The sequence below is a fragment of the Myotis brandtii genome, unplaced genomic scaffold (genome assembly GCF_000412655.1).
Source record: "Myotis brandtii unplaced genomic scaffold, ASM41265v1 scaffold151, whole genome shotgun sequence".
Taxonomy (NCBI): Eukaryota; Metazoa; Chordata; class Mammalia; order Chiroptera; family Vespertilionidae; genus Myotis; species Myotis brandtii.
Window position 1 is genome coordinate 1927063 of NW_005355461.1, and position 26074 is coordinate 1953136.

Consider the following 26074-nt stretch of genomic DNA (forward strand, 5'->3'; position numbering starts at 1 on the left):
GGGTATTTTGTGGAAGAGCCACACTAAGATTCCCAGGTGATTCTAATGTGCAGCCAAGGTTGAGAACCACTGTCCTAGAGGATTCAACAAAGAGACAAACCAGATGGTCTCTGAGATGAGTCTGAAGTTCACCTTTTCTTGTCTAGTAGATTCACTTACCCTGCGCATTGTACCAAGAGGTTTTTGTGAAGCTTTTCAGTGTTGAGTTTGACTATAGACGCCAGAGAGACAGAACTGGCAGAGAATGCTAGTTTCATGACATGTCACACTAAAATGGCATTTCGGTTGTCCATCTATTAAGCCAGTAGTACTGGGCCTACTTAGGAGTTGAGTTCCAGGCTCCTGGGTCCCTCCAGGCACCCACTGAAGATTTGAGTGTGCCTGATTATCTGGTTCACTTCTTTAGATCCACACTCCTCTTCTCTTCCCACTACTTTCTGCTCCAGGAGGTTGTCTTATATGGGATATGTCAATGATTGCTTGCCCTCTGTTTTTTGGGATGGCTTAGTTCATTAGGCAACCCTTCAGGCCAGGAGGTCGTAATGGGCCCTTGCTGCTTCTAGGCCCAAGGAACTGTCCTATTCCTTTGGACATTAGGGAAACCTTTATAAATAATCCCTTTATCAAACTAGTCTCACATGACCCTAATTTGAATGTGCCATCTGTTTCCTTTTGGGAATTGATCAATTACTAATAAGGGAATCTGGGTTTTGCCAGGGGAACAGAACTGTCCAGGGGTTACTCTCTCTCCCTGGGCTCTACTGGGTGGTCGAACTGGACTTGACTGACATTCTTGGCTTCTCCTAGAGCTATTCTTGGTGTGAAGTGGTCACCAAAGGCTCATCAAATGAGACACAGGTTGGAGTGAGGAAAGACAGAAATGATACCATACGTGATGCGCCTGTCACAGAAATGATAGATTCTACAAGGCCCAATAAAAATGACAGTGACCATGACACATTCACAACTCCTAGTCTCTCTGTCAGAATGAGGATAAACCCAGAACTATGAAATTGCCAACTGACTGTCAGTGAACTGAATTGTCCCCACGTGCAAGGATTTGTCTTCCTGTAGCGCTCTGCTGATCAGCTTTTTGAGGTCTAAAGCTGTGAGATAGGTTTCTTGTTGCTTGTCCTCTGTCATCCCATAAAGGACTCCTTCACTTTCAATTTTGTTGGAATCAAAAGACAGCAGGTCACTTGCAGGACTTTTTGCTTCTGCACTGTCTCTTTTAAAGATGGCCATAAGTCGCACCTCTATGGAGCTTGAACTGTAGAAGCAGAGGACACGTCACACTCAAGGCCATTGTTCTATGCCTTGGTAAGATGGTTACTATGATGCTACAAAGCTTCAGGACAGCTGCAACCTCTTAAATATCCCACTTCCTAAGTAATTTCAATGTTTATAAAAAATTTGAAATGTGACAAAAAATTGACATGTATTTTAGTTCTAAATTAGAATGTCAGGATGAGGGTTAAGTCCACATTAAAGAGGGGATACTAACTGAATCAAGAAGATATTTCTCTTCTACTTTTTTTCCAAGAAGTATTTACAAATTAAAAATTAAAACCCCTAAATTAAACATAATCTTTCTCCCAAGGTGCTTTAAAAATAACATCTTGGAAAGAAGGTGTGAGAAAGGAGGAAGGGAAGTAGCATATGATTAAGCATATTTATTATAATATTTATTAACTCAATGCCTTTTTGCATGTAAAAATCAAATCAAATTCTCTGTAACTATGTCCTCTAAGATCAGGTTTTACCTTCTCGTTTAAGTCCACTCAGCGGGATGCAAAGTGTTTTAAAGGCCACAGGAACTGATAATGTGTATCCTTGGCAGTTCTTTGGGCCACACAATCAGTCAGTCTGTAGTTCATTATCTCACTAGTCAATTATAGGAGCCAAAGGTGGATTCTTATTACTGAGCTTTCCTAGATCTAGTGGGCCCTTTCCCAGGTCAAATGACCTTGCAACCAAGGAGCAAATTAGTTTCTCGGCTTTAATCCAGACAGGTTAGTTTCATGTACAAGTATGCATTCAGGCAGACAACTTCCTATCATAAATGACATTTTTGTGAAGCATGCTTGCATCACCCTTAAATGCCTTTATGTTTTTCTAATTAGATTTTGAGTTTTATCTCATGGAGTGATTTTGAGAGTTAACCCCCCACCCCCCACTACTGAATAATGGGTCAGTTACTCCAATTTAAATAAGAAACCATTAAAAAATCATTGAGTTATCCTAGACTTTATATGTAAACATTATTTGCAAAAGATCAGCATGTACATTTATGGGGAAAAAAGTACTATATTTCAAAATATTAAAAGAAAAGTTAAAAATACTTTAAACAATAAAGAATTTAAATTAAAAAGAAAAGTCCAAATTACCCATCTCTTTCTTTCTTTGGTCTTCATTTCATCATGCACAATGGTAACATGCAAGGAAGTAAAAATTTTTATGAAATTTATGGAGACATTCAATGTATCATTTCATATACAAAAAATTCTTTCCATTATCTTCCATATTTGTCCAAAGCTTTGAAGGAAATGTATAAATTCTTATCAGAATTTGGATGGAAACTTTGAGAACCATATACATCTGAGAAAGTAAACATCATGATCTGATGTTTCCGATTAGGATTTGAGCTTTACTTCAAAGATTATATGTACTTTTGGTCTTCTTAAACTCTTTGAGTTGCTCATATTCCTCCTAAAAAGACTGCAAATATATCCTATACATCTTTACAGTTTTGGGTGGTGCTGGTGCCAGGAAGTTTTTAAAATGTATTTTATAAATTAATTTCTGGACCCTGTGAATAGCATTAAATGCTTAGTTTAATTCTGAAGGTAATTTATCTGAGGCTGGACTCTGGAGCTGTTGTTTTGTTGAAGATTGTTTTTTGAATTGCTGTAATCAGTAAACCTTGAGGGAATGGTACAATTCACCATGGACCTGGTTGCAAGAAAAACAAACAGCTGTTAACTGAATGGGTGGTCTGCGTCAGGCAATTCACTTGCATCCTCTTTAAATCTCTTCAACAGCACAATGAATCCTATTTCACAGAAAACAGGTAGAGAGGGAACTTGTCAGTGGAAAGAGGCAGAGCCAGGATTCAAATCCTGGCCTGCCTGACCTCAAGCCTGACCACCCACTCATGCCTGCAAAAAGGTCATTTAGTCACTAAACTGACAACTACATTTTGGACTCCTACAAAATAAACATATGAATTTAATTTAGAAGCTATATTCAGTTTTTTTCATTGCAAATGAGAGTTGCCAACAAAGGCACTCTACACGGGGGATGGGGTTTCATGTTGCTTTCATCCCTTGATGTAACAGGATTGAATGGACTCTCTTTCCTTCTGGGAACACAAGAGAGAATCTATGACCATCTCACTGGGATGCTCTGAGGGGAGGCAATTCTTTCCGTACTAACTTGACATTCATCCAGAGCTGGCCTCCTGCTTTCTTTCAGTGATAGTTGTAATCCATGATGCTGCTGAGAGAGGCCAAGGCTTTCGGGGCTAAGACCCCAGTCCTGCTCATTTTTAAAGCTTGCTTTATTGAAATGTAATTGTCAATGAAACAAACTTCACATGTTGAAGGTATACAATTTGATAAGATTGACACTCCTGTACACCAGCGAATCAATTATGGCAATCAAGATAGTGAGCACATTTCATCACCCAAAGGCTTGCTGGTACCCCTGTGTAATCCTTCCCTCCATTCCTTCTCTGCCTCACCCTCTCCAAGCAACTGCATTTTTTTTTAGAGTTAAATGTAAGTGGAATCATAATGTACTCCCTTTGATCTGTCATTGTTCACTTAATTATTTTGAGGCAAATCCATGTTGTGTATTCCAATAGTTGCTTTGCTGAGTAGTAGACTATGGTAAGAATATGCCACAATTTGTTTATTTATTGCTCTGTTGATGGACATTTGGGTTGTTTCCAGTTCTTGGCTATTACAAATAATGCTGCCATGGACACTGGTGTGCGAGTCTTTGAAGGAGAATACCCTCCAACGAGATTGAATGATTGTTAATAGCTTCCCATATAGGCTTTAAGAGATACAGCAACATATAACGTGAATCTTTCACTGTTCATCCCTTTAATGGTGTTAATAATAGATGTCCTAACTAGTTCCCAGTTGTATTGAGATATTCGAATGAGGTTACTGATATAAAAGCACTTATTACATTGTAGATCAGGTTTTATACGAATGAGTGGACGTGAAGACAGTACTAGGAGACATAGGGTGTTAGGCCTTCTGTAGGGACCTGGCTCCATGAGAAAGCAATTTCCTCATAATGAGTTTACTTTACAGTATGCTGAGCATCGTTATTAATGATTAAAAGTTTGTGGTACTCACAGCATAGCATTTATAGTATTCGGGTCAAATGTGTTTTCCTTCTTGGAGACTAAATCTTTATTACATAATAAAAATCATTGGAAAAATGTGATCAAACTTAGTTTATACGCATCTTTGGAAGAAATAAGAATAAATTCTTGCAGAGATAAACACATGGGAAAGATGCAGCTTCAAGGGATATATCTTTAAACTTTTTACCTTGAAAATTTAATCAGCCTAACATTTTTATTTTGTTCTGAAATATATTTTTTTGTTATTATTAGTTTTCATTTATTTGAAAGGAGGAAATAATGAGCACTTGAACATTCACCAAAAAAGTCCCAAAACGTTCCTATCATTTAACAGCTTTAAATTAAAAATTTGTTCTTTAACTGCAGTGGTTTATCCAGAAGACCTTGCCATCTATGCAGAATATCCTCCTATCACCTTTTATTTATTTTTTAATCCATCTGATTTCACATGGAATACTGTGGGGCGGCATGTTGAAATAAAGAAAAACAAGTCTGCTTTGGTAAATAGGAAGGGTTTCATCTTTTATAACGTTCACTTTTCAATGTTTCCTTCCTTTGGAATTATGCAGATCCGGGGGCCTGATAACTTCAAAAGAAATAAACTGGTGGAGCTCCCCCAGAAGAATGCTTTGTGAGTGTGTGGCGCCCTGGCTCTGGGCACCTTTTTGCTTTAAGACCATAGACGGTAAGGGAGCCGGGAAGGACTTGGGTGACTCCTGCTTTACCCACTTTACAAATCCCCTCCGGCATGGAATCACACTCTGGCATACCAGGGCTGATGTTTACGCTGCGGAGCATTAAGAAAAAAAGTAAAACATATGTGGCCCCGCTTGTAGATGTTTTGAATAATGAGAACTTAAGAAAAAGATGCACAAATCTTGCCAAAAATTATGAACCTACATTAGAATGTTGAGGTGCTGCTGGATATAGACCTGCCAAGGGAATATGATCAGACCCTGCTGCAGTGTGGCACTATTTGATTATTTCATTTCTTTTATTGAAAATTTTCACTTAAAAATTTTTTATAATTATTATACTTTTTCATTTAATATTTTTTGCATGGTACTATATATTATTATGGTTCAGATGTCAAAATAACATAAAATATTTTGGGAAGTCCTGCTTCCACCCCTGTCTCTGTCTACCCCATTCCTCCAACCCCACTCCCCTGTAGGCACCACTGTTATTAGCTCTCTTGGTTCAGCTTGATTTGTTTATTTTATTTACTTATTGTTTCAAATTTTAAAATTAATTAATTGTTTATTTTTTAACTTAAATTGATTGGGGTGACATTGGTCAACATGATCATACAGGTTTCAGGTGTGGGTTTCTATGCTACAAGATCTGTATATTGCACTGTGTGCCCATCACCCAAAGTCAAATCTTCTCCTGTCACCATACATTAGGACTCCCTTTTCCCCCCAACCCCTTCCCTCTGGCCACCACCACACTTGATTGGTTTAAGCAATGATGATCTTTAGCATCGATAAGCAACCAGGCAATCAGACACCAATTGCTACTTTTTTTGACTTGTCTGTACTGAGGAATTTTTCTAAAAGGTTTGTTAATAACATTGCCAAGGATAGCAGCTGAGCTTTCTGAGAGAGCCATGTTTCTGACTCCAGAGGGAGAAAGGAACGCAGCTCCTGTGTTACCCCTTAAAGCATCACCTAGGGCAGCGGTTCTCAACCTGTGGGTTGAGACCCCTTTGGGGGTCGAACGACCCTTTCACAGGGGTCGCCTAAGACCATCAGAAAAAACATATTGAATATATAATTACATATTGTTTTTGTGATTAATCACTATGCTTTAATTATGTTCAATTTGTAACAATGAAAATACATCCTGCATATCAGATATTTACATTATGATTCATAACAGTAGAAAAATTACAGTTATGAAGTAGCAACGAAAATAATTTTATGGTTGGGGGTCACCACAACATGAGGAACTGTATTAAAGGGTCAAGGCATTAGGAAGGTTGAGAACCTCTGACCTAGGGTCAGGTTCTAATTAGATAATTCCTTTATCTGAAATGTATTCAGTTTTTGGGATTTGACAGAGCTAAAATAATTGGGGGGAAGGAGACTTTATAATCCTCATGACATCACCTTTAAAAGAGGCTAGGAAGAAAGTAACTTAAAAATTGATAAGAGTCCTGCTCTCTTACTTACCTAAATCCTAACACATGAATTTCTTTGAATCCTGGAAGTTTCTTAAATACCTTTTGCATCTGTAGAGAGAAAAAAATTATGAAATACACCTTGATTCTACTGGGTAAGGTCTTAACTAACGGAAAGTGACTAAATACTTTTGATGAGTTAGGGGAAAAAATAAAAATGGATATAATGAGGCCAGATTTATTCTTAGTTATTTCAGAAACCTGGAGGAAAGTGTTTTGCTATTTATTTTAAAGCTGGAAAGCTGTAATTGGATAGTTCTGACTTGCTTTAGTGGTTACTTTACATAAAACATGAAACAACTTCAAGTTGGTACTCGGAAGAAAATCTTTTGGCCGCAGTATTTTTATCTATACACACAGAGTAGCTATAATATTTTCTGAATTGAGCTATATGATTTGGAAACATCTACAGTGTTAAAGGAATTATTAAAGTCAAATTACCTAAATAAAATGTTAGTAGCAGATTCTAATGTAATATATTACATTGGCTCTTAGATTTATGTGAAATTACAATACATTTTCTCATTTAATTTGACCTTGCTAATGAGGCATATTATCAGAATATTTCATAATTGTTATACTCAATTACTTCCCGACCTACGATAGTCTTGCTTCTGCCCCTCAATCCCCAGGAGGGAAGGTTCTCTCTAGGCCATTGTCTCGCCTCTCTCCAAATCCTAAGACATTTTTATTTCTTTCTCCGTGGTTTCCCTGCCTTTTCCCCCCTGGTTCTTCTCTCATCTCTCAGACAACTCTGTCAGTCTTTATCCTATTCCTGTCTTCACTCTCCATTGAAACTGTAAGGATTCTGCAAGTTTGCGTCCTCAACCTCATCTCACTCACTCTCCCATTTATTCAGTTAGCTCGACTATGGACTCTGTGCTAGGCTCTCCGGACATTGTCATGTAGATGAACAGGCACTACCTATCCTTCCTTCTTGTATGAAGCCTGGGAGGCAAGCAAAACCAAGAGGAAGACATGGCAGTCTAGCAGTGAAGCGTGGGAGGGAGAGCAGGGTGACCGTGAGGGAGGCTGAAGAGGTGAATAGGGCCTTGGCCTTGTCCTCCCTTCCCTGTGCCCACTTCCCTCTGCCTCTCCTTGGGGATCCCATTTTCTCCCATGGCTTCAATGGCCACCTGACATACAACTTGGAGTTCTCCACATAAATATCCCAACCTTTGTCACTAATTACATAATCGCAAACCTGGGTAATTCTCTTCCTCCAAGTCTGCCTTTCCTCCTGGGTGCTCTGTCTCAGTCAGGATTGTGAACACCCTTCACCTTCCATGCCAGAGAGCCCAGCATCCCGATACCTCTCCTCTGTGCCCCTCACATCCAGTCACCTCGCCTGTTTGTTTGAATCCTACATGCCTTTTGTTTCCATCATATTCTTCTTATTCCCATGCCCCTCCCTAATGCCCTTTCTGTATTACCAAAATGGTTTTCTGGGTGTGTGGGGGGAAGGGAAGAGAAATCTTCTTCTTCTTCTTCTTCTTCTTCTTCTTCTTCTTCTTCTTCTTCTTCTTCTTCTTCTTCTTCTTCTTCTCCTTCTTCTTCTTCTTCTTCTCTCTTTTTTTATGAGTTGGGGTGGGGGAAAATGGGGAGATGTCTTTTTGACTACAATATTTTTCCAAGTTGATCATTCCATATCTGTCACTCTTCACTAAAAATCTCTTGATGGGCTGCACTGCCCATTGACTAAGATCTACTAGTAATACTTCAGAATGGCATTTAAGGCCCTTCACAGTTTACCCTCTCTCCCCAGGTACCTTACCATTTGCACTTTCTGCCGTTTACCCCCTTGGCCAATATTGTCTCCTCTAGTCACATTAAACTCACCACTGTCCCTCCCCAAATACACTGTGTACTTCTTCCAGACATCTATACATTTTTTTCTTTTTAGATCAAGGTGCATCTTCCACCTTCTGTTCATTGACCACCCCTCTCCCCCGACCCATCTTTCAAGGCCAGCTCCAATATCTTTTCTATCGAAAAGTATTTGTAGGGCCCTGAAGTCAGGTTCAATTATTTCTTCTCCCTACCACTCTAGGACATATTATTGTATTTTCCATTAAACTGCCTGGGAGGTGCATGTGTGTCCCTCACAGAGATTATACTCCTTGGGCTCAGGGATCATGTCTTATTCATCTTTATCTCTCTCCTTCCCAGTGCCAACCAGATTGTCATCCACATAGTAGGGACTCAGCACATTTTGTTTAATCAAGTTGAGTGCATCTTTTCTGTCTAAACTCACCAACATGCCACTGCATTGTCACTGTATCTAAAATTACTGCCAAATCCTCATTATCTATGCCAAGGACTAGAGCGGTGATGCACAGATAATCCCCAAATCACTTACATTGGGCTTTGGAATGTATCATGGATTTTTTTTCTCAGCAGATTTATCTTCTTAGTCATATTTTCTTGCATCAATTTAAAAATACTTTGTGTGTAGCAACTACAGTGAGGAAGATAAATGAATAAGCTTGAGTGATGAGGAGATAAATGTATAAGCTTGAGTTCAGATGTTGGTTCTCAACTTTCTAGTTGTATGACCTTGAGTTTATTACTTAATTTTTTGAATCTTGGTTCCCTTAACCGAAATGAGGTAATAACACCTATATCATAAGGCTGCTGTAAGGAATAACTAACACATACCTGACACACAGAGGGGAGAGAGGTAGCGATATTTTGTCTATTTACTAGTCTCCTATTGGGTTACTAGCTCCTTGATTGCCCCGGTATCTTTGACTTCCTCCAGGGCCACACAGCACAGAGCCTGGCAGGGGCAGAGTAAGCCTTCAGTAGTTGTTTTAGAAAGACTCAGTGCAGGGAAGGACAGGAAGAGGGTCCCTATAGCGGTCATCGACAGGGGGCCTGAAATAAGTTTCTGTGGTGTCACTCCTACCCCACCATGAGCTAGCTAGGAGATTGGGTTCTGCAGAGCTGGTCTTTATAATGGGGCAGGTGGGAGAGAGCTGTGTCCATGCTTCAGGTCTGCTCTGGTCTCCTGTGACAACTAGTTTTGAGCCACAAAGTTGGTCATGCCATCCCAGTTACCCACCTAGGACTGGATGTTGAAGAATGAGCTATAGTTTCGGGAGCAGAAGATTCAGACCCCAACTCATCTCTCTTTCTCGTCCAGGATACCAGAGATGCTGTGATGCGTGCAGATACAATCAATCAAGCACAGAATGGCTCCCGTGGAATCCCACAGCTATTAGCTTAGGCAGTAGGGTGCATGGCCGGGAGAGCTGTCCTCCCCTCCTGGGCGCTCACGGCAGAGGCTCCAATGCGGGGGGGTTTATTGCCTGTGCCTGTGTCCTCTTTGTGAACCTGTCTCTGATGGATTCAGAAGCAGCTTTGCTTAGGAGGGTGCGGGAGGCATCTAGGGAGGAGATGACAAAGGCCTTCAGTTAATTCTGGTAAATAATCTTCTGGGAACCTTCCAATCATGGAGCACTAACCACTAAATTACTAATTAAGTGTCCAGTTGACCTTATTAATAACACTAAATGCACTGGGGCCTCCCGGATTCCGCCGGAATGTACGTTAACGGGGCTATAAAAAGGCAGCTGTGTGGAGCTCTCCTGAATGTTTGCACAGGAGAAAGCATTCAGACAACAACCATGCATTCCTTTTGACATCTGTATTAAATTGCTCATTAAGTTTATTGTGGAAATTAAATTACTGCAAAGCACTGCCCATTAATTCCCGATTAGGTCCAAATGACTGTGCTAATGCAAGTGCTGGGCTGTGGTGAGGCTGGTTGGTTATGTGATGGCTGGCTTTGAGGTGTCCAGACTACCCAGGGGCCTGGGAGGGGAACAGATGCTCGAAGCAGAGGGGGTCCATCTGAGAGAAGCCAGAGACCTGTGCAATGGAACCAGCAGGTCTCTGCAACCAGACCAAGTGAGATATACTCTTCCTTGACTAATGAATATTTCAGAGGCTAGAAGGGCATGTTTATTTGATAATGATACAAAATCCTCTCCTCATAAATATGTGTATTTGGGAAAAATAGGAATTAGAGCATAGTGGCTAAGAGCAGGGGTTCTGGTGCCGGGCTGCCTGAGTTTGAGTCTTGGCTCTGCCAGTTACTAGTATGACATTGTTGAGCATTTAGTTAATTTCCACTTGCCTCAGTATCCTGACTTGTAAAAAAAATAGAAATAATATCACTTAACTTATAGATTTGTGTGAAAATGAAATGATTTAATACATATAAAACATTAAGACCAGTACAGTGGTATTATTTCTCTACATAGAAGTAGATTTTGAAAGGGACTTTGAGGTCATTTTTAATTTCTAAATGAGGAATCTAAGGTCAGGGAAGTGATCCCCAAATCTTTATGGCTATTTCTTGGCAGAAACAAGACTACAACTAAGATCTTTAAAAAATTATAATTTAATTGTATTACTCCACATCAGGTAGTTTTAGGTGCTTAGAAAATTCACAGGTGAAGTGAAGACAGTCTATGGCCAATTATCCAATTCTGACATTACCCTGACTATGCTAAGGATTTGCTGAAGAGAATATTCCAAAGAGCAAATAGAAAAGATAACAGACTATTTTAAAAATGCATTCTATCTAATAGTCCATGTCTAAGTACTTTTCTGGTTCGTAAATACCCCATGCTGATGCTTTCTCTTTGAAGTTTGTAGAAATGATGTTCTACATTTTATTGACTATGCTGATGCTGGGAGAGGTTGGAGGTTATGAATGTTTTTCTCTTAGCTCTTCTCCAGTTGAGAGGGGGTAAGCACTGGAGTATGAGAAGTAGGGGCCTGTTTGTTCCCTGGCCTTGCTCAATAAGATGCTTGGGCTGTCCATAAACAGAGTTCACAGTTCTGTAATCTCATGGATGCTTCTATTTTCAGTTGAATTTCTACAAACAGGTACTGAGTAGTCACTGCATCCCAAGCTCTGTCTTAGGAGGTAAGGCTACAGAGATGAAAGCAACAGTTTCTGCCCTTAAGGGGAAGCTCATAGCCTGGTGTTAGTGAGGGTGGTGGGAGGGCAAGGAGGGAGGAATGGAGACAACAGAGGTCATAGACATATAAACAAACAATCTCAAGACAGAGTAATAGTGCTATGACAACAGTGGGCCCCAGGCGTTAGCCCAGAGGAGTGAACCCAGAATGGGTAGAGAGAATTTTTCATGATGTTTGCAAAATGAATCTCAGGGAAGGGCATTCCAGATGGAGGAGGCATTACTTATAAAGACTAACAGTGAGAAAGTAGAGTGCAAAGGAGGGGGATGGTAAGGAACTGGTGTTAAGATGAGTCTGGGAAGAAAGGCAGTGTCTTATGATATTCAGCTGCCATGTTCAGCAGAGTAGTTTGGATTCTCCTGCAGGGAATGAAGAGCCGTTTAATTTGATCAGGGATAGGCAGATAGGATGATGGTCAGAGATGGAAGAGACATCTTGGGGCAGGTCCTTAGTTTAGTGCTGGATGTCATGGATGACATAACTGCCTTCTGCCTGTCACCCATGAAAAATGCCATGGCTTTAAGCTGCATCAGACGGCAAAAGTGGAAATATTATGGAAGACAAGGTAGTATGGATTCAAAATTCATATTTCACCCCAGCATGTTCCCTAGCTGGTGTCCACACGGACATTTTAGACATCTAGAATATCTGCTCAGTGGCTTTCCGCTAAATGCGATTTAAAACCTATTACTATATGAAGAAAATCTAAATGTAACCGACTTGTAAGGTGGAAAAGCTGGAATGGGAAACTTCCCTGGAGAGCCACTTTTTCCTAACATGTTGAGACCCATTGCAGCTTTCGGTGTATTTGTTTATTTTGCAATGGTTAAAAATGCATGCCTGATCACAAGAAGGTGGAATTATTAACCAAAAAGGTTTGTTTCCTGTTGGCTCCCAGATTCTGAGTCTAGACATGAGCTGTGGTTCACGCACCTGGAGTTGAGACTTTGCTGCCAGCTCCTGGTAATATGGGGAGTGGGCATCAGCGAGCTCTGCCTTGAACTTCTGGTTTGCCAGGGAGATGCTCAGCCCCACCTTCTGCTCTGGTGGGCCCTCGGACACCTCAGAGGATTCCATTTCTCTTTCCTAAGTTAAAAAGGTCTTCTATTAATATACATCACAAGCAAATGGTAATATTATACAACATATATTGATTTTGTCTCAAGAATTGGATAATGAAGGCTCTAGTATTTTTAGAATGAAAGTCCTATTAACTAGAAGTGGCCTGTGAATTTCACTGAGAGACAAAGCACCAAAGCTCCAATGAATGAACTACTTAGAATCTTTGAGAACATAGTCATTTTATGACTGTGCTCTTCATGAAAGCATTCATACACTCACACACACACACACACACACACACACACACACAGACAATTCATATATTTTGCTGGAGCATCAGTAGGATTGTGCCACACACTTTTGTAACTTTATAAACACTCTTTGATAAGGATTGGATTATACAAAATAACCTATGGACGCTGGTATTATTTAATATAACCCTTTTTAGAGAAGAGCCTAGACTGGTTTAATAAGACTCTTTGTGCTTAAATTTCATACTGAAACTGGTTAGAAAGCACTGTCAAGTCAAGGGAGGGTGTGAAATCTCTCTCAGAGAAAATGGCATATTTGGGCCACCTTTGAAAGCATGTGGCTGAGAATAGCAGTGCTGTTCTGAGGATCACAAAGGGCCAGGGTTCATCCTTTTTGTCCTTTGGTTTGAGAACAAGCAGGAGTCTCTCATTGTTCTCCACTCACATGGGCTCCCAGGGCACAGAATAAACCTGGAGCAGTGTTTCAAACTTGGGGTTGGACAGATTTCCAGTCTTGGGTACCCACACAATCCTGAGATCTGCACAGCTTCCTCCCAAGAGTAAAAAATGTGTCTGTGGAAAACCAACTGTCTCTGGTAACGTACAGTTTCTTATAGTGATAGTAGAGTTGTGGAAGCTGAGAGACAGGCACAACCAATGGAAAATGCCATGAGAGGCAAAACTCATCTGGGTGGTGGTGATGTAGCTTCTCCTCATTTCTTATCACAGACTCCTTCTTCCACGGGCAGTGAACAGCAGAACAGCCTCTCACTTTAATAGGACACGCGGAGGATGTGTATTTACACCTACCAGGCTACTGGTATTTGTTTAATGGGAAGGTTTCCATCCATCCATCCATCCATCCATCCATCCATCCATCCATCCATCCACTTGCTCATTTAATCATTCAAATGATACACACTGAGCATCTGCGTGGGTGTAGCACAGTGCTAGGACCTATGGGACATTGGAAAAAATATGGCATATGGTGTTAGCCTCTAGAACAGTGGTTCTCAATCTGTGGGTCGAGCCCCCTTTGGGGGTCGAACGACCCTTTCACAGGGGTCGCCTAAGACCATCAGAAAACACATATATAATTACATATTGTTTTTGTGATTAATCACTATGCTTTAATTATGTTCAATTTGTAACAATGAAAATACATCCTGCATATCAGATATTTACATTACGAGTCATAACAGTAGCAAAATTACAGTTATGAAGTAGCAACGAAAATAATTTTATGGTTGGGGGTCACCACAACATGAGGAACTGTATTAAAGGGTCGAGGCATTAGGAAGGTTGAGAACCACTGCTCTAGAAGCTTACCATTCCATTAGGCAGATAGGAAGTTCATAAGAGACATTTCAGTAAATCCTTTAGATGTATTAGTGAGAAGTTTTGTAACTTACCTTCAACCACTTATTAATGTTTTATGCCTTTCACCCAGCACCCTCAGTGACGTCCTAATTACCTATGGGATAAAACCCAAACTGTTTTTCCTGACATTTGACTCGCCACCATCTGATGCCGATCTGCTTGAACAGCTTTGGTCTGTCTCACTTCTCCCTGCCCAATGCAGGGAGCTCCATTCACTCTTGCTGAGGACTATACTGCTGTGCAGTCTCCTGACTAAAGACCCTCCTCACTGCTCCACATGACCCCCTCCAGCAACAGCGCGCGCGCACACACACACACACACACACACACACACTTTACTTCATATACACATTCTTTTTTACTTCTTACAGATATCTCCTAGTCTTATAGTCCATTAAAAGAACTACCCCCTCTGACCATCTAGGTCAGAAAACTTTGCCTTTCCTCTGACCTTCTAGAACAGCGAATAACATCTGAATTGCTCATTTGGTACCTATGATGTATTCACCTGGAGCAGGGGTGGGAATGTAAGGCCTGGAAAATCATCTGGTCTGGGACTGCCAAGGCAACCGCAGGCAGGACTCAAAATTTAATAAATCTGCTTTACTTTCATAGCAGCATAAATTTATATTAAGTGAATTATATTAAGTGAATAATGTTATAAATATCAAAATGGCCCTTGGCAGAATAAAGGTTCCCCACCCCTGTGCTAATCTTGTCATCCCACATATAATCTCCTTGAGTCCAGCATGATTCTCACACTTCATGGACTCTCCCAAATAAAAAAAAAAACACACACATGAGGCCATTTATGAATAAAACTCTCAGTAAATATACATGATTTGGGGTCAGGTCCTTTGCAACCTGTCCCAGCCTGTGATTAGTCCCAGTCTATACATCTGTCATCTTCAATCATTGCACTTAGACTATTTTGTTGTACTTATTTGCATTATAAATTTCCTAAAGGTAGGAATTTCAGTTAAATATTTGCTGAATGAAAGAATAAGTAATAGATGCAGTTGGTAAAAAGGACGTTAAGAGGAGGATGCGATGAGTGTGAAATAAAATATTCAGGAGATATTTACTGCAGAATGAGGGACGTATATTAAATTTTAAAGAAGGTGGGACACAGGTAATGGGAGAAAAGAGAAGGCAAACTGTAGTTATCTTATAAATTTTACAGTGAATATATTTAATCTCAATAATTTTTTTCAACAGCACTTTTCACTGTTGATGGAAGAGCATTTTTGAGAAAAATAAAATCCTTTTATTCTTTGTACATAACCATACTCCCACCAAATCTGTGGCCATCTGTCCTAAAGGCCAGGGAGAGAGTGGCCAGCAGGATTCTCATCCCTGAATTTTCATGTCGAGCTGGCGAGACTGAACTTCCTGCCCGCACCATCTGGAAGAAGAAAGGGCTAGAGAAGTCTCACAGGCCACAGGGGCTGGGGGAACTGGTCGCAGTGGCCCTGTAAGGCGGAGAGGATCTGCTGCTTACCTTGTGTTGCCACAACTCCACCACTGTTTCCTGCTTCAGCCCCGAGTGTCTGGATCAAAGCCTTTGGGAAGGTTAAAGATGCCCCCCCTTTTTTTGATAACCAACATTAAATTCTGTAACAATTCTCTCCTCCTGCATGCTTTTTTGATTCAAACAGAGCAGTTGCCAGTGCTCCTCTTTACCTGAGAACACTGGTTTTATTTTTCCCCATTTGACATGAAGGATTTCGATCATTTTGATATTTATATCACCTTTTCCTGCTGGACATGACTAAGCACAAAACTTCTACCTTTGTTGTCAGCAGGAGATTACACTTCAGTGGAGAAAGAACCTGATTGATTGGAAGACTCATTCATTCATTCATTCATTCATTCATTCTAAAACTTGGTGAGCACCTGCTGTATATAATGCTCTGTTAGGCACTGGGAAAAGAGCCCCTGCCTTCCTGGAGTTTATAATTATGTTGCTTCTTGCACTTCCTCACACCTTACCCCTAGTTTTCAATGTATTTTACTCCTCAGTCCCTAGGAAGAAGTGAGCATACTGAATAGAACAAAGTCAATGACTCTTCACTAGAGTGATAAAAATGCAGTACTAATAATACTGAACAGCCAGTCCATTTTACTAAGACAAAAAAGGCCTGTGAGGAGCTGGATTGACTCTCAGAACTTCTTACTGTTGTAGGCATCTTGGTGTCATTGAGGAGTGTGTCCTCAGGAGTGAGAGGGAAGGGCCTGAGTGAGACATCGGCAACATCTGTGGGAATTTAAAAAATAGCAGGCACAAAAATGAGACTAGAGGAGTTGACATTAGAACAAGGTAAAACATTTCACATGCTTTTTCTGTCACTCTGGAATTTAAATATGTTAGATCCATGCTGAGCTCATTTTTATTTTAAGATCACATAAATATGTTCTTGAGCAAAATATAACTAATACTATTCCGCCCAACTCGTCTTCCTTTCTAGGACCAAGTTTGGTGCTCTCTCAGATATGTTTCAGTTAAATGGTTCTGCCTAAGGAGACCTGGTTAATTTTTCTTTTGGTGACTATATAAAGGACGCATGGACAGAGGTTTATCCTGAATTTTTTTGTTGGAAAGTATTGGTAATTACTGCCTCTAAGTTGTAGAATAATGGACAATTTGATTTTGTTTTTGTTCTTTTCTAGATTTTTCAAGTTTCATAAAATAAGTTTAAATTACTTTATAAGGTTAGACATACAAGCTAGTTTTGAGAAAGTACATTATAAATTTTGTCAACTTCAATTAAGGATTGCTTTTCAAATAGCATGCTTTCCTGATGATTTGAATTAAGGTTCAGAAGCAGATGGAATAAGACCTAAGCTTACCTGTTGAAAACACGGGGGTTTTACCAGGCTCTCCTAATATCTCGTCTGTGGATATTTCATCTTTTCTGTTAGCAAAATAGAGAAGAAGTGGTAAAAAGGAGCATGACAATAGGGGGAATGCATTTAAATTCGTCTATATTGAATAAACCTAAAAATTAGAGAAAAAGTATACTTTAAAACTGGTTTACTTATTTTTTCATTGCAGAAGTAATCTTCTAATATATTTTAATTGAAGAAAAATTCAAACAACCCTCCCCAAATGGTTGTTTGACTGCAGGGCTTTTCATAAGCATGTTGGCTTTTCGTGGTCCTGGGGATCTTGTCCCTGATAGCAAAGATGGTTTGGGGGCCTGATGTTTTACAATCCTTTCTGCTTAAACTGTGCCCTTGACATCAAAGATAATTGATGACTTGGTCCATGACTGAAATATTCTTGCTAAAATCTCAGACTTTCAAACCTACAAATGCAGAGAGTCAGTAAGTTTATCCAATAAAGTAACTTGTGGCTACAGTAATGGGATAGCGAGAGAGTTCTGGATAATGCAGTTGTATTAAATCTCTATTCTGAACATAACCATTGCATGCATTGTGGGTAGGTTCACAGGGCCATGGAGTGGCAATGCAGAACATATTCTAAGGGCAGATCCAAGGCCATGGTTACTGAGTTGTCTGCATGTAATGTAAGCTTTATTTAGAAAGGAATAGCAGTAGTGATATCTTTTGAAACTTACTATAAGATGTTACTATAAGCTATTAAGTATCAAAGGATTGTGTCTGTTTGTATAATATAGTCATGGTTGACCAATATATTTGATTCAATTTTCTGTGGCTCATGATGATGAAAAAACAAAGGGAATGGCTAGTTGCTCTGTTGTTGTAAATTCATACAGATTGGACACATAGCCAATGGGACTTATTTCTGCCACAATCAATTCTGCCGAAGTGCTAATAGGGGTAATGTACAAAATATATCAATCAACCTGGCCCGGGCTCTAACCAATCATAATGGATGTCAGTTGTAAACATGGATGACTATATTGGTGCACATAGGCTAAATTAAACTCAGACTTTATAGTGGAATTTGGAATTAGCTATTCTTGTTTGCTTTTTCTGGTATTAGGCTATGCGTTTAATAGTTTTTATGGAGGTAATACTTAGTAAGCTCTCATAATATCATTATAGCATTTGTAAATTTAGATAAGTTTCTTTCTTTTTTATTTTATAGATCTTTCTTTAAAGCAAGGTCTCCTTCCTTGTGTCATAACTTTGGCATCCTTGTTTTACCTTATTGTACAAAAGAAAATAACCAAGAAGAGTAGTTAGTGAAATGCTGGCTATTGCATGAGCTACAAGTCAACAGCCTGCTTTGTGCAGGTGTGATTCTGCCACTACACTGGCAATCTAGACCATCATGGAGGATCTACAATTTGGCAAGCCAGGCTGCTGGGTTCTTCATTATTTTAATGTCATTTGAAACTGGCAGATTGATGGACTAGTCAGGTGAGAAATTTTTCTGTTTTGTTTTCTTGGAAATGTTGGAAGTAAAAGAGCTGCTTCTGTCCTTCTTTCTTTCTTTTTTTTTTCTTTTAAACAACAACTTGGTAACCACAGGTAATGTAAAATGTTTATCTCTTCCTTCTTTCTCCCTAGCAATGCTGGCAGGCACAGGAATAGATGGAATGATTCTATTTCTTTTCTAATTCTGGCTTGAATAATTGTTTCCTATAGTTTAAAATGTTTTTCTATAGAGTCTTGCTACATTCTGTTGGATTTTTTTCTTAGGAATGGCCTCTGCTTTCTTTTTGGGAAATGTAGGAGTCAGTAAGTATTATTCTATATTTAAATCAGAGGAGCCAATATCTTTGTGTCTTGTGAACAATAGTACTAATATTTTCCTAAGTCACCTTCTTGCTTCTGGCAATAACTTTTAAAAATTCATAAAAAAGTGTAGCAAGATAGACATATTGAGGTCTATTATATATTATAAATATATGAGGACTTTGCTCAGTTCTGTAGCAGTTGGTAGAGAAATATAAAACAGTTCCTGCCCTGGAGATGTTTACACTCTCACAGGGAAACAGGGTAAAGCAAGGAGATGCTAAGTAATGATGCAAGTGACAAATAGAACACATAATTCCAAGCACAGGGAAATTATTGCAGATGAAGACATCCTGGGGAGGTGGGACTGCCCTGGGAGCTTGGAAGGGGAGCAGGGTTTGGAGAGATGGAATGGGGAAGGCAGGTTCTTCCAGCCAAGATACAGGGCCTGGGGTCAGAGTCTGGGAGGAGGAGGGTGTGGTCTGTGTGCCCTGGGGAAGGGCACAGTGGCAGTGGTGGGATCATGGGAAAGGAAAGGCAAAGTTGGAAAGGTCAGGTCCTGAAGGGCCTAGATTAGTTAGTTTGGACTTTGCCTCACTGAAGGTCCTGGCAGCTAACAGAGGTCTCACTCAGACTCTGAGAAAAATTTAATAAAGGGATTACTTGCTAAACTGTGGGACGAGTCTAAGAGCAACCACAAGTGAGGGTGCAGAAGCCCGGGGCTGGTAACAGTGGGTGCTAGAGCACTCTGGCCAGGAGGGGTGAGAGGATGAAACAGGTACCACAAACTAGAGACAGAGAAGGCTGTGGCGAGGGCTGCCTGACAGGAACTGGGCTGAAGCTGAAGGAGACCAGTAGGCCTCGAAGACTTTGCAAGTTGGGGTGAGGGAAGGTGACAAATTTGCTCACCTCATTCCATTCTTCCCCCTCCTGATATTCTGTTCCCCACTGGCTGGCCCAATCCAGCAGTCAGAGGGCACGAAATGCCAGGGACTCAGTCCCTGCTCAGACTTCTGCACAGGGTGGGTGAGGAAGTGCGGGGAGTGGGTATTTAGAAGGGCAAAGAGTAAAGATGTGGGAATCTTTTGAAAGCCATTGAACAGGACTCAATGTAGGAAAAGGAATATTTCAGATATATTAGTCCTCAGCAGTTATAAAAGTTAAGGTAGGGAAGAGGTTAGAGCCAGCAATAGCTGTTAGGGAGATCAGATTTGACATTTTTCACAGTGTAAATCAATAAAGTCCTGGACCAGATGGTTGGCAAAGGGAGTAGAAATAAAGGAACAAATGTGAAAAGCATTATAGAGAATTGTCAGGAATCCATACAGCCTCTCTTTGTAGTATCATTGTCTTCATACTTAGACTTCTGTTATAAAATATGTGTAATTTGTGAGGTTATAATTGGCAATGACATCTCTCTTCTTTAATCATTTTATCTAATATACTTTCCCTTTTCCTTTTTATTTTTACATTTTGATTTTCGCATTTGATATTCTGTTCTTGTTGAGGATTTAGCTCAGTGCTTCAGTAATTTAGTTTGAGAAACACTAACACTTAACAGAATACCAAACAAGAATTCCAAATTCAGATTGCTTGTTGATCATATTAAATATCTTCCTGATGTAACTAATAATTTATCATGAATTCTAAAAACCATACTATCTTAATTGTTTGATATCTTATAAGTGAAAATACACATTAGATACTTATCACATACTTTTATCTGATAATAGTGCAAACATACTAAGTGTACCCGTTAATAATGAGGATTAATTATTGACCAGTTAATAATGTGGATTAACTATTGATCGGTTAAAAATGTGGATTAATTATTAACCGGTTAATAGTGTTCTTTTTTTTTGGCACGAAATTCAACATTTTTAAGCCTAAAAATATGTATGATGTTAACACCTTCAGAAAATTTGACATATGAACTTTTGAAGCTTGTTGTCAATACAACAAAATAGCATACATATCAAATCGCATATATATCAACATATGTGTAACTCCATCTATTGAAAAAAAATCTGCATTATTAACCGGTACACCTAGTATATCTTAGTCTATAAGATCTAACCATTTCCCTTTTATACATTCATTTATGTGTAGCACAATAGAAGTATAGATTGTCTGTCATGTCAAACTAACCTACACAGACTTCAGAGGCTGACATAACATCATAAAGATACAATAGCTGAGTCACTCTATTATGTTAGCTTTCAAAAGTCAAGAGCATGCAGCACTCTATTTTGGGTACTTACCTCTCAGGGAAGTTACTCTGTTTTATTCTCTGCAGAAATAGAAAAGTAATTTTACCAAGAGATAATGTCAACTGAAGAGCTAAAATCTATTTTCATCCCCCTTTCCCTTTAACTTCACTTCAACCCTCACGTACATTGTTATTTTGCAAGAATAAAATTCTTGTTGGCCTTGTCAGGTATTTCCAAGCATATCTTCCACCAACTCTTCTGCCATGGAAACGGAGTCAAAAAAGGGTGGGGGCTGGAGGTGTGGGAGCTATCTGGGCAGCGTTCCAAACATACAGCGTTCAGACTCACCTGCTGAAGAAGATCCAGGTGCTCCTGGGAGTTGCTGAAATTTTTCCCAATGTCAAAGAGGCAGAAAATCTCCTGCTGGCAGGTGCTGACCCAGTCCTGGTATTCCCCTGTGTCGGGGATGCGATCCAGAAAGATCCGATAGGCTTCCCACACTGCTTCCTGGCACACTGCAATGCAGCGCCATTAGGAGTAGAAGTTCCCCTTCTACCCACCCAAGCACAGGCTTATAACATGGAAAGCTTTTGCTGACACACTAACTTATAGCTCAGAAAAATGAATTCATTTAACAACTATTTATTGAGCACCTATATGTGCTATGGAGAAAAATAAAAGAAGGGAGATAGGGTATTTGGAGATAGAGAATTTGAATGTGTGTGTGTGTGTGTGTGTGCGTGTGTGTGTGTGTGTGTGTGTAAGACTTCAATTTAAAATAGGGTGATTGAAGAAAGCCTCCTTATAAAGGTGACTTTGAGCAGTTTGGGAAAAGACTCCAAGGCTAGAGAAATCTATGAGCATGCAAAGAACAGCAAGGAGGTCAGTGTGGCCAGAGCAAGGCTGAGAGTAACAGAGGATGAAGACTGAAAGATGTGGAGAGGGGAACACAGATAGTCATCAAACTGGGCATAGGTACTGGCTATATTTGAAGGTTTTCCAAGGGATGAGCGGGCACACGAACAGTTTAAATAGAATTAGTTTCTAGTCTCAATTTTCCCATCATGCTTTCCTAATAATGGTCTGCCTAAGGGCACACCTTTCCTTCTTCTTTTTCCCTTTGATCACCATCTTCCCCCATTCATTCATCCCTAATCTTATTGGGGCCCAGTGCCCCTAGGCTGCCACACAAAGGCATGATTTGAAACAAACCATAGCTTGAGGTTAAGAAAGCAGGTGAATTTAGTCAGAATGGATTTTTGCAATTAGGGTGATTTCCATTTCTTTGCTTTTAACACATTAGGAGTCCTAATGGAGTCAGCATCTGATAGATCATTAAAAATAACAATGACAGCTCATGATGTGTCTGTTAGCATATAATGCCAAGGGAACTTAAAGAGTCAGGATATTACTGGAACAAAACTCCCTCTGTTCCCATCTACTTATTTATGTAACAAGTTTTCTCAGCATTTAAGTGAAACTGGGTAAAAGAATTGGGTTAAAATGGATGCGAAGCCCTGTCTTATTGTAGCAATGCATGATATGAATAGTAAGTAATGGCACATGAGCTAATAGAGGGACACCACCAAAGCAGCCCCGTCTATCCAGAGGCCGAAGCTAATGCAGCTTAAGCTCGAGTCCTTCACTTAAATTGGCCTCTTCCAGGGCCTTGCTCCTAGTTTTGTGTCTATAAACATTAGTGCCCAACAAAACCCGTGTCTGGTCTTAGACCTATCTGTTGATAATGACTTGCTTAAAATTTTTGGTGAAATTTGTATCTACTTGTTTTGCTAAATTATATATTAAAAGTAATCATAAATGTAACTGAATCTAGAAGAAATTTCTTTGTACACATAAAGTAACAGGAGAGAATAAAATATTTCAATTTATGCATATATTTTTTGTTACCGAGACATATTTCAGAGCAACCAATAACAGATTTTCAAGCTTACAATAAATTCCAATGAGATAAAACTCTGAAGTGGGAATGGAAGTGTGGGTGTGTGCAGAAAAAGGAGCCATGCGATGTCTCCTACTGTTAAGAAGAGTTCCTTCATATATTTGTTTAGAGTATTTATGGAAAGTAATGAGGGGCTGTGGTAGATTCCACTGGATACATATGAGTGCTCTAATTCTTATTTTGTTTTCAACATCAGTATTTACAACTCACCAAAAGTTACACATATCCAAGCATTTAAATTTAAGATAAAAACTTTAGAAGTCAACTGAAAAGCATGCAAAAATGTGCATAAAATTAAAAAATTATTTTAGGAGACTAAGTGAAAAAATAGATATCTTCTGTTATAAGCAATTATAATACGTTGATTTTTTTACTCTAGAGGAAAGGAGAGCAATTGGAGGCTTTGGGGCAGAAGCCGACATCACTTGATTTTCTAGAGAAACTGTTTGACTGCTGTGCTGAGAAAGGGGTTGTGGGAAGAACCAGGTGAGAGAAGAACAGTTTAGAGACTCATGGTCCTGGGCTTCATTCTCCCTCACACCCCACTTATTCTATGTCTGGATTTCTTTTATCTTTCTGTTTTAAGAGACAAAGAGAATTCCAGGCCATCAGAAGCAACCGGACTAGAACCCACAAAGCTGGGAGTGGGTACAGTCCTACCACTTCAAATGAGCGTTGAGTTTTCCACATTTGGGGAAGTGCAGGGGTGACCTGGAGACCAATATAATAATCTCTCACTGGAGAACCCATGTTTGTGAACATGATCTCTCTCCAGCCAGGCAAGGATCAGAGAGTTTTAACGCATTTCCTGATAGCAATCATCATGAAGTCTTTTGATCATCACCTCCAGTCAAGAGTCTATGTGCCATGCAAGAAGGAACCAACATTTGTTCAAACTCTAAGAGTTGTGGGTTCAGTCCAAGCAAACCAGCTGCCTTGCTATCCTTCTCACTTACATACTTTACACTCTCTTGGGGGATGCTACTTTGTCCTTCCATCTTTTCCCAATGAGACCAGTTAGTTTAGTTCAAAAACCTATTTAAGTGCCAGATATACAACAATACATAAAATAAACTAGCCGTGCCTTTGAGAGCTTAGTGTGAGTGACTTTCACTAACAATATCCACGAGAGAAACATCTGGGAGACATAATGTGACATTCCTTCTGTTTACCAGTTCAACACACTCTTGCCTGTGTTGCTTTTGGTCTGAGATTATTCCCTTTAAAAATATTTTTATTGATTTCAGAGAGGAAGGGAGAGATAGAAACATCAATGATGAGAGAGAATCATTGATTGGCTGCCTCTTGCACGCCCCCTACTGGGGATCAAGCCCGCATATGTCCTTGACCAGAAGACCGCTGCTCTATTCAAAGAGCCAAGCCAGCTAGGGCAGAGTGTCTTTCTTTTATTTCAGTCCAGTTTAAGGCTTGTTTTTGGTGCCTGCATCTTCCTAGCTCTGCCCCCTTTCCCACCTCAATGACACATAACAACCCCACCCCCATTGAAACCTACTTTTCACAAAGACTCTGAGTTTTCCCCCCAAAGCACAATTGCCTGAAGCTGCTTGAAGAATGCCCTCCCTGGAGCATTGTAGTTTATAGGGATCAAAATATTAGGATGAAACAGGGAGTAGAAGCTTTTCTTTGGGCTCTTTTTGGGAGGCAGGTTTTTTGGTGATTCTTCTGATGTCATTTTCTTGGCCTCCTGGAAACGCAACACAAACCAGGAAGCACAGAATCCTTCTGGGATTGGGAGAACAAGAGCTCCAGCCCATGACCCCTGGGGAAAGTCCCTTGTCCTTACCAAGATAGCATAAGAATAATCCTTACATGAGGCCTCAAAGGATCTTGGGTGTGAGAGGAGTCTAAAAACTACTAAAAGTTGGATTTTTCTACTCCCTTGATTTACCTGTTCTGTACCAGCCTTTTCTGCACCTACTGGAAGGATTGCCACAGGGGTTTTGAAGAAATCCAGAGCCTTGCCTCCAAGTCGTCCCACTGTGGCTGGCCACGGCCTGAAATCTGACCACAGAGCCTCAGACTTTCTGCTGCATGTCACTCCCCAGGCTGTTCTAAGATGTAGGAAGAACCCCAGGGAACACAGGCCTTGGAGGCCAGACCTGTTCCTAGATCAGTGATGGCGAACCTATGACACGCGTGTCAGAGGTGACACGCGAACTCATTTTTTTTGGTTGATTTTTCTTTGTTAAATGGTATTTAAATATATAAAATAAATATCAAAAATATAAATCTTTGTTTTACTATGGTTGCAAATATCAAAAAATTTCTATATGTGACACGGCACCAGAGTTAAGTTAGGGTTTTTCAAAATGCTGACACGCCGAGCTCAAAAGGTTCGCCATCCCTGCCCTAGATAGTTCTTTATATTTGGAAGGATGAAGTTAGACCAATGGTGTGTGAAGATGCCCACCGCAGGAGTGGGCACACTTTAGATGGAAAGGTAACACACTGAAGTGGGAATCAGGATGCTGGGCTCTAACTGCTCCGTGACCAAAGGGGGCCCTAACTGAGCACGTCCCCTCACTTTTCTGATCTGTACAATGTGGGTGTTAGCTAGGGGATCTTCAGACCAGTGCTGCTAGAATGTGAAAGTGCAAATGGGTTACCTGGGGATGTTATTAAAATGCAGATTCTGAGAGTAGGTCTGGAGTGGGATCTGGGAATCTGAATGTCTAGCAAGTTACCTGGTTGGTGATGGTGAGGCTGCTGGTCTGTGGACAACAGTGGAGTAGCAAGAACTAGAATTCCCTTCATCTTTAACTTTTTCTAAGTCACACATTAATGTGAAAGAAAGATCTAGCTTTTGATATTGGGGTTGGGAGAAAGAGAGAGAGAAGGAGAGACATAGAAGAATGGAGGAAGGGAAAGAGAGGGAGAGACATGGGGCAAATGGTGTGAAGGGAGGCAGTCACAGAAGAGGGAGTTTACGTGGGTGGGAGCACAGCCCCGCCCCTCCCCTCCCCT

The 26074-nt window shown here is 40.2% G+C and overlaps 1 protein-coding gene across 1 annotated transcript in view; it reads right to left on the bottom strand.

Annotated features, from left to right (window-relative positions):
• Positions 1-26074, bottom strand: part of IMPG1 (interphotoreceptor matrix proteoglycan 1) — a 126352-nt gene that overhangs the window by 70502 nt on the left and 29776 nt on the right. The window contains exons 3-10 of the mRNA XM_014535814.1: positions 21478-21644; positions 21181-21209; positions 17102-17166; positions 16429-16508; positions 12492-12644; positions 6556-6614; positions 2388-2408; positions 1026-1270 (exon numbers count right to left, since the gene is read on the bottom strand). Coding sequence (XP_014391300.1) covers positions 1026-1270; positions 2388-2408; positions 6556-6614; positions 12492-12644; positions 16429-16508; positions 17102-17166; positions 21181-21209; positions 21478-21644 — 819 coding nt within the window. The remainder of the gene's footprint in view (positions 1-1025; positions 1271-2387; positions 2409-6555; positions 6615-12491; positions 12645-16428; positions 16509-17101; positions 17167-21180; positions 21210-21477; positions 21645-26074) is intronic.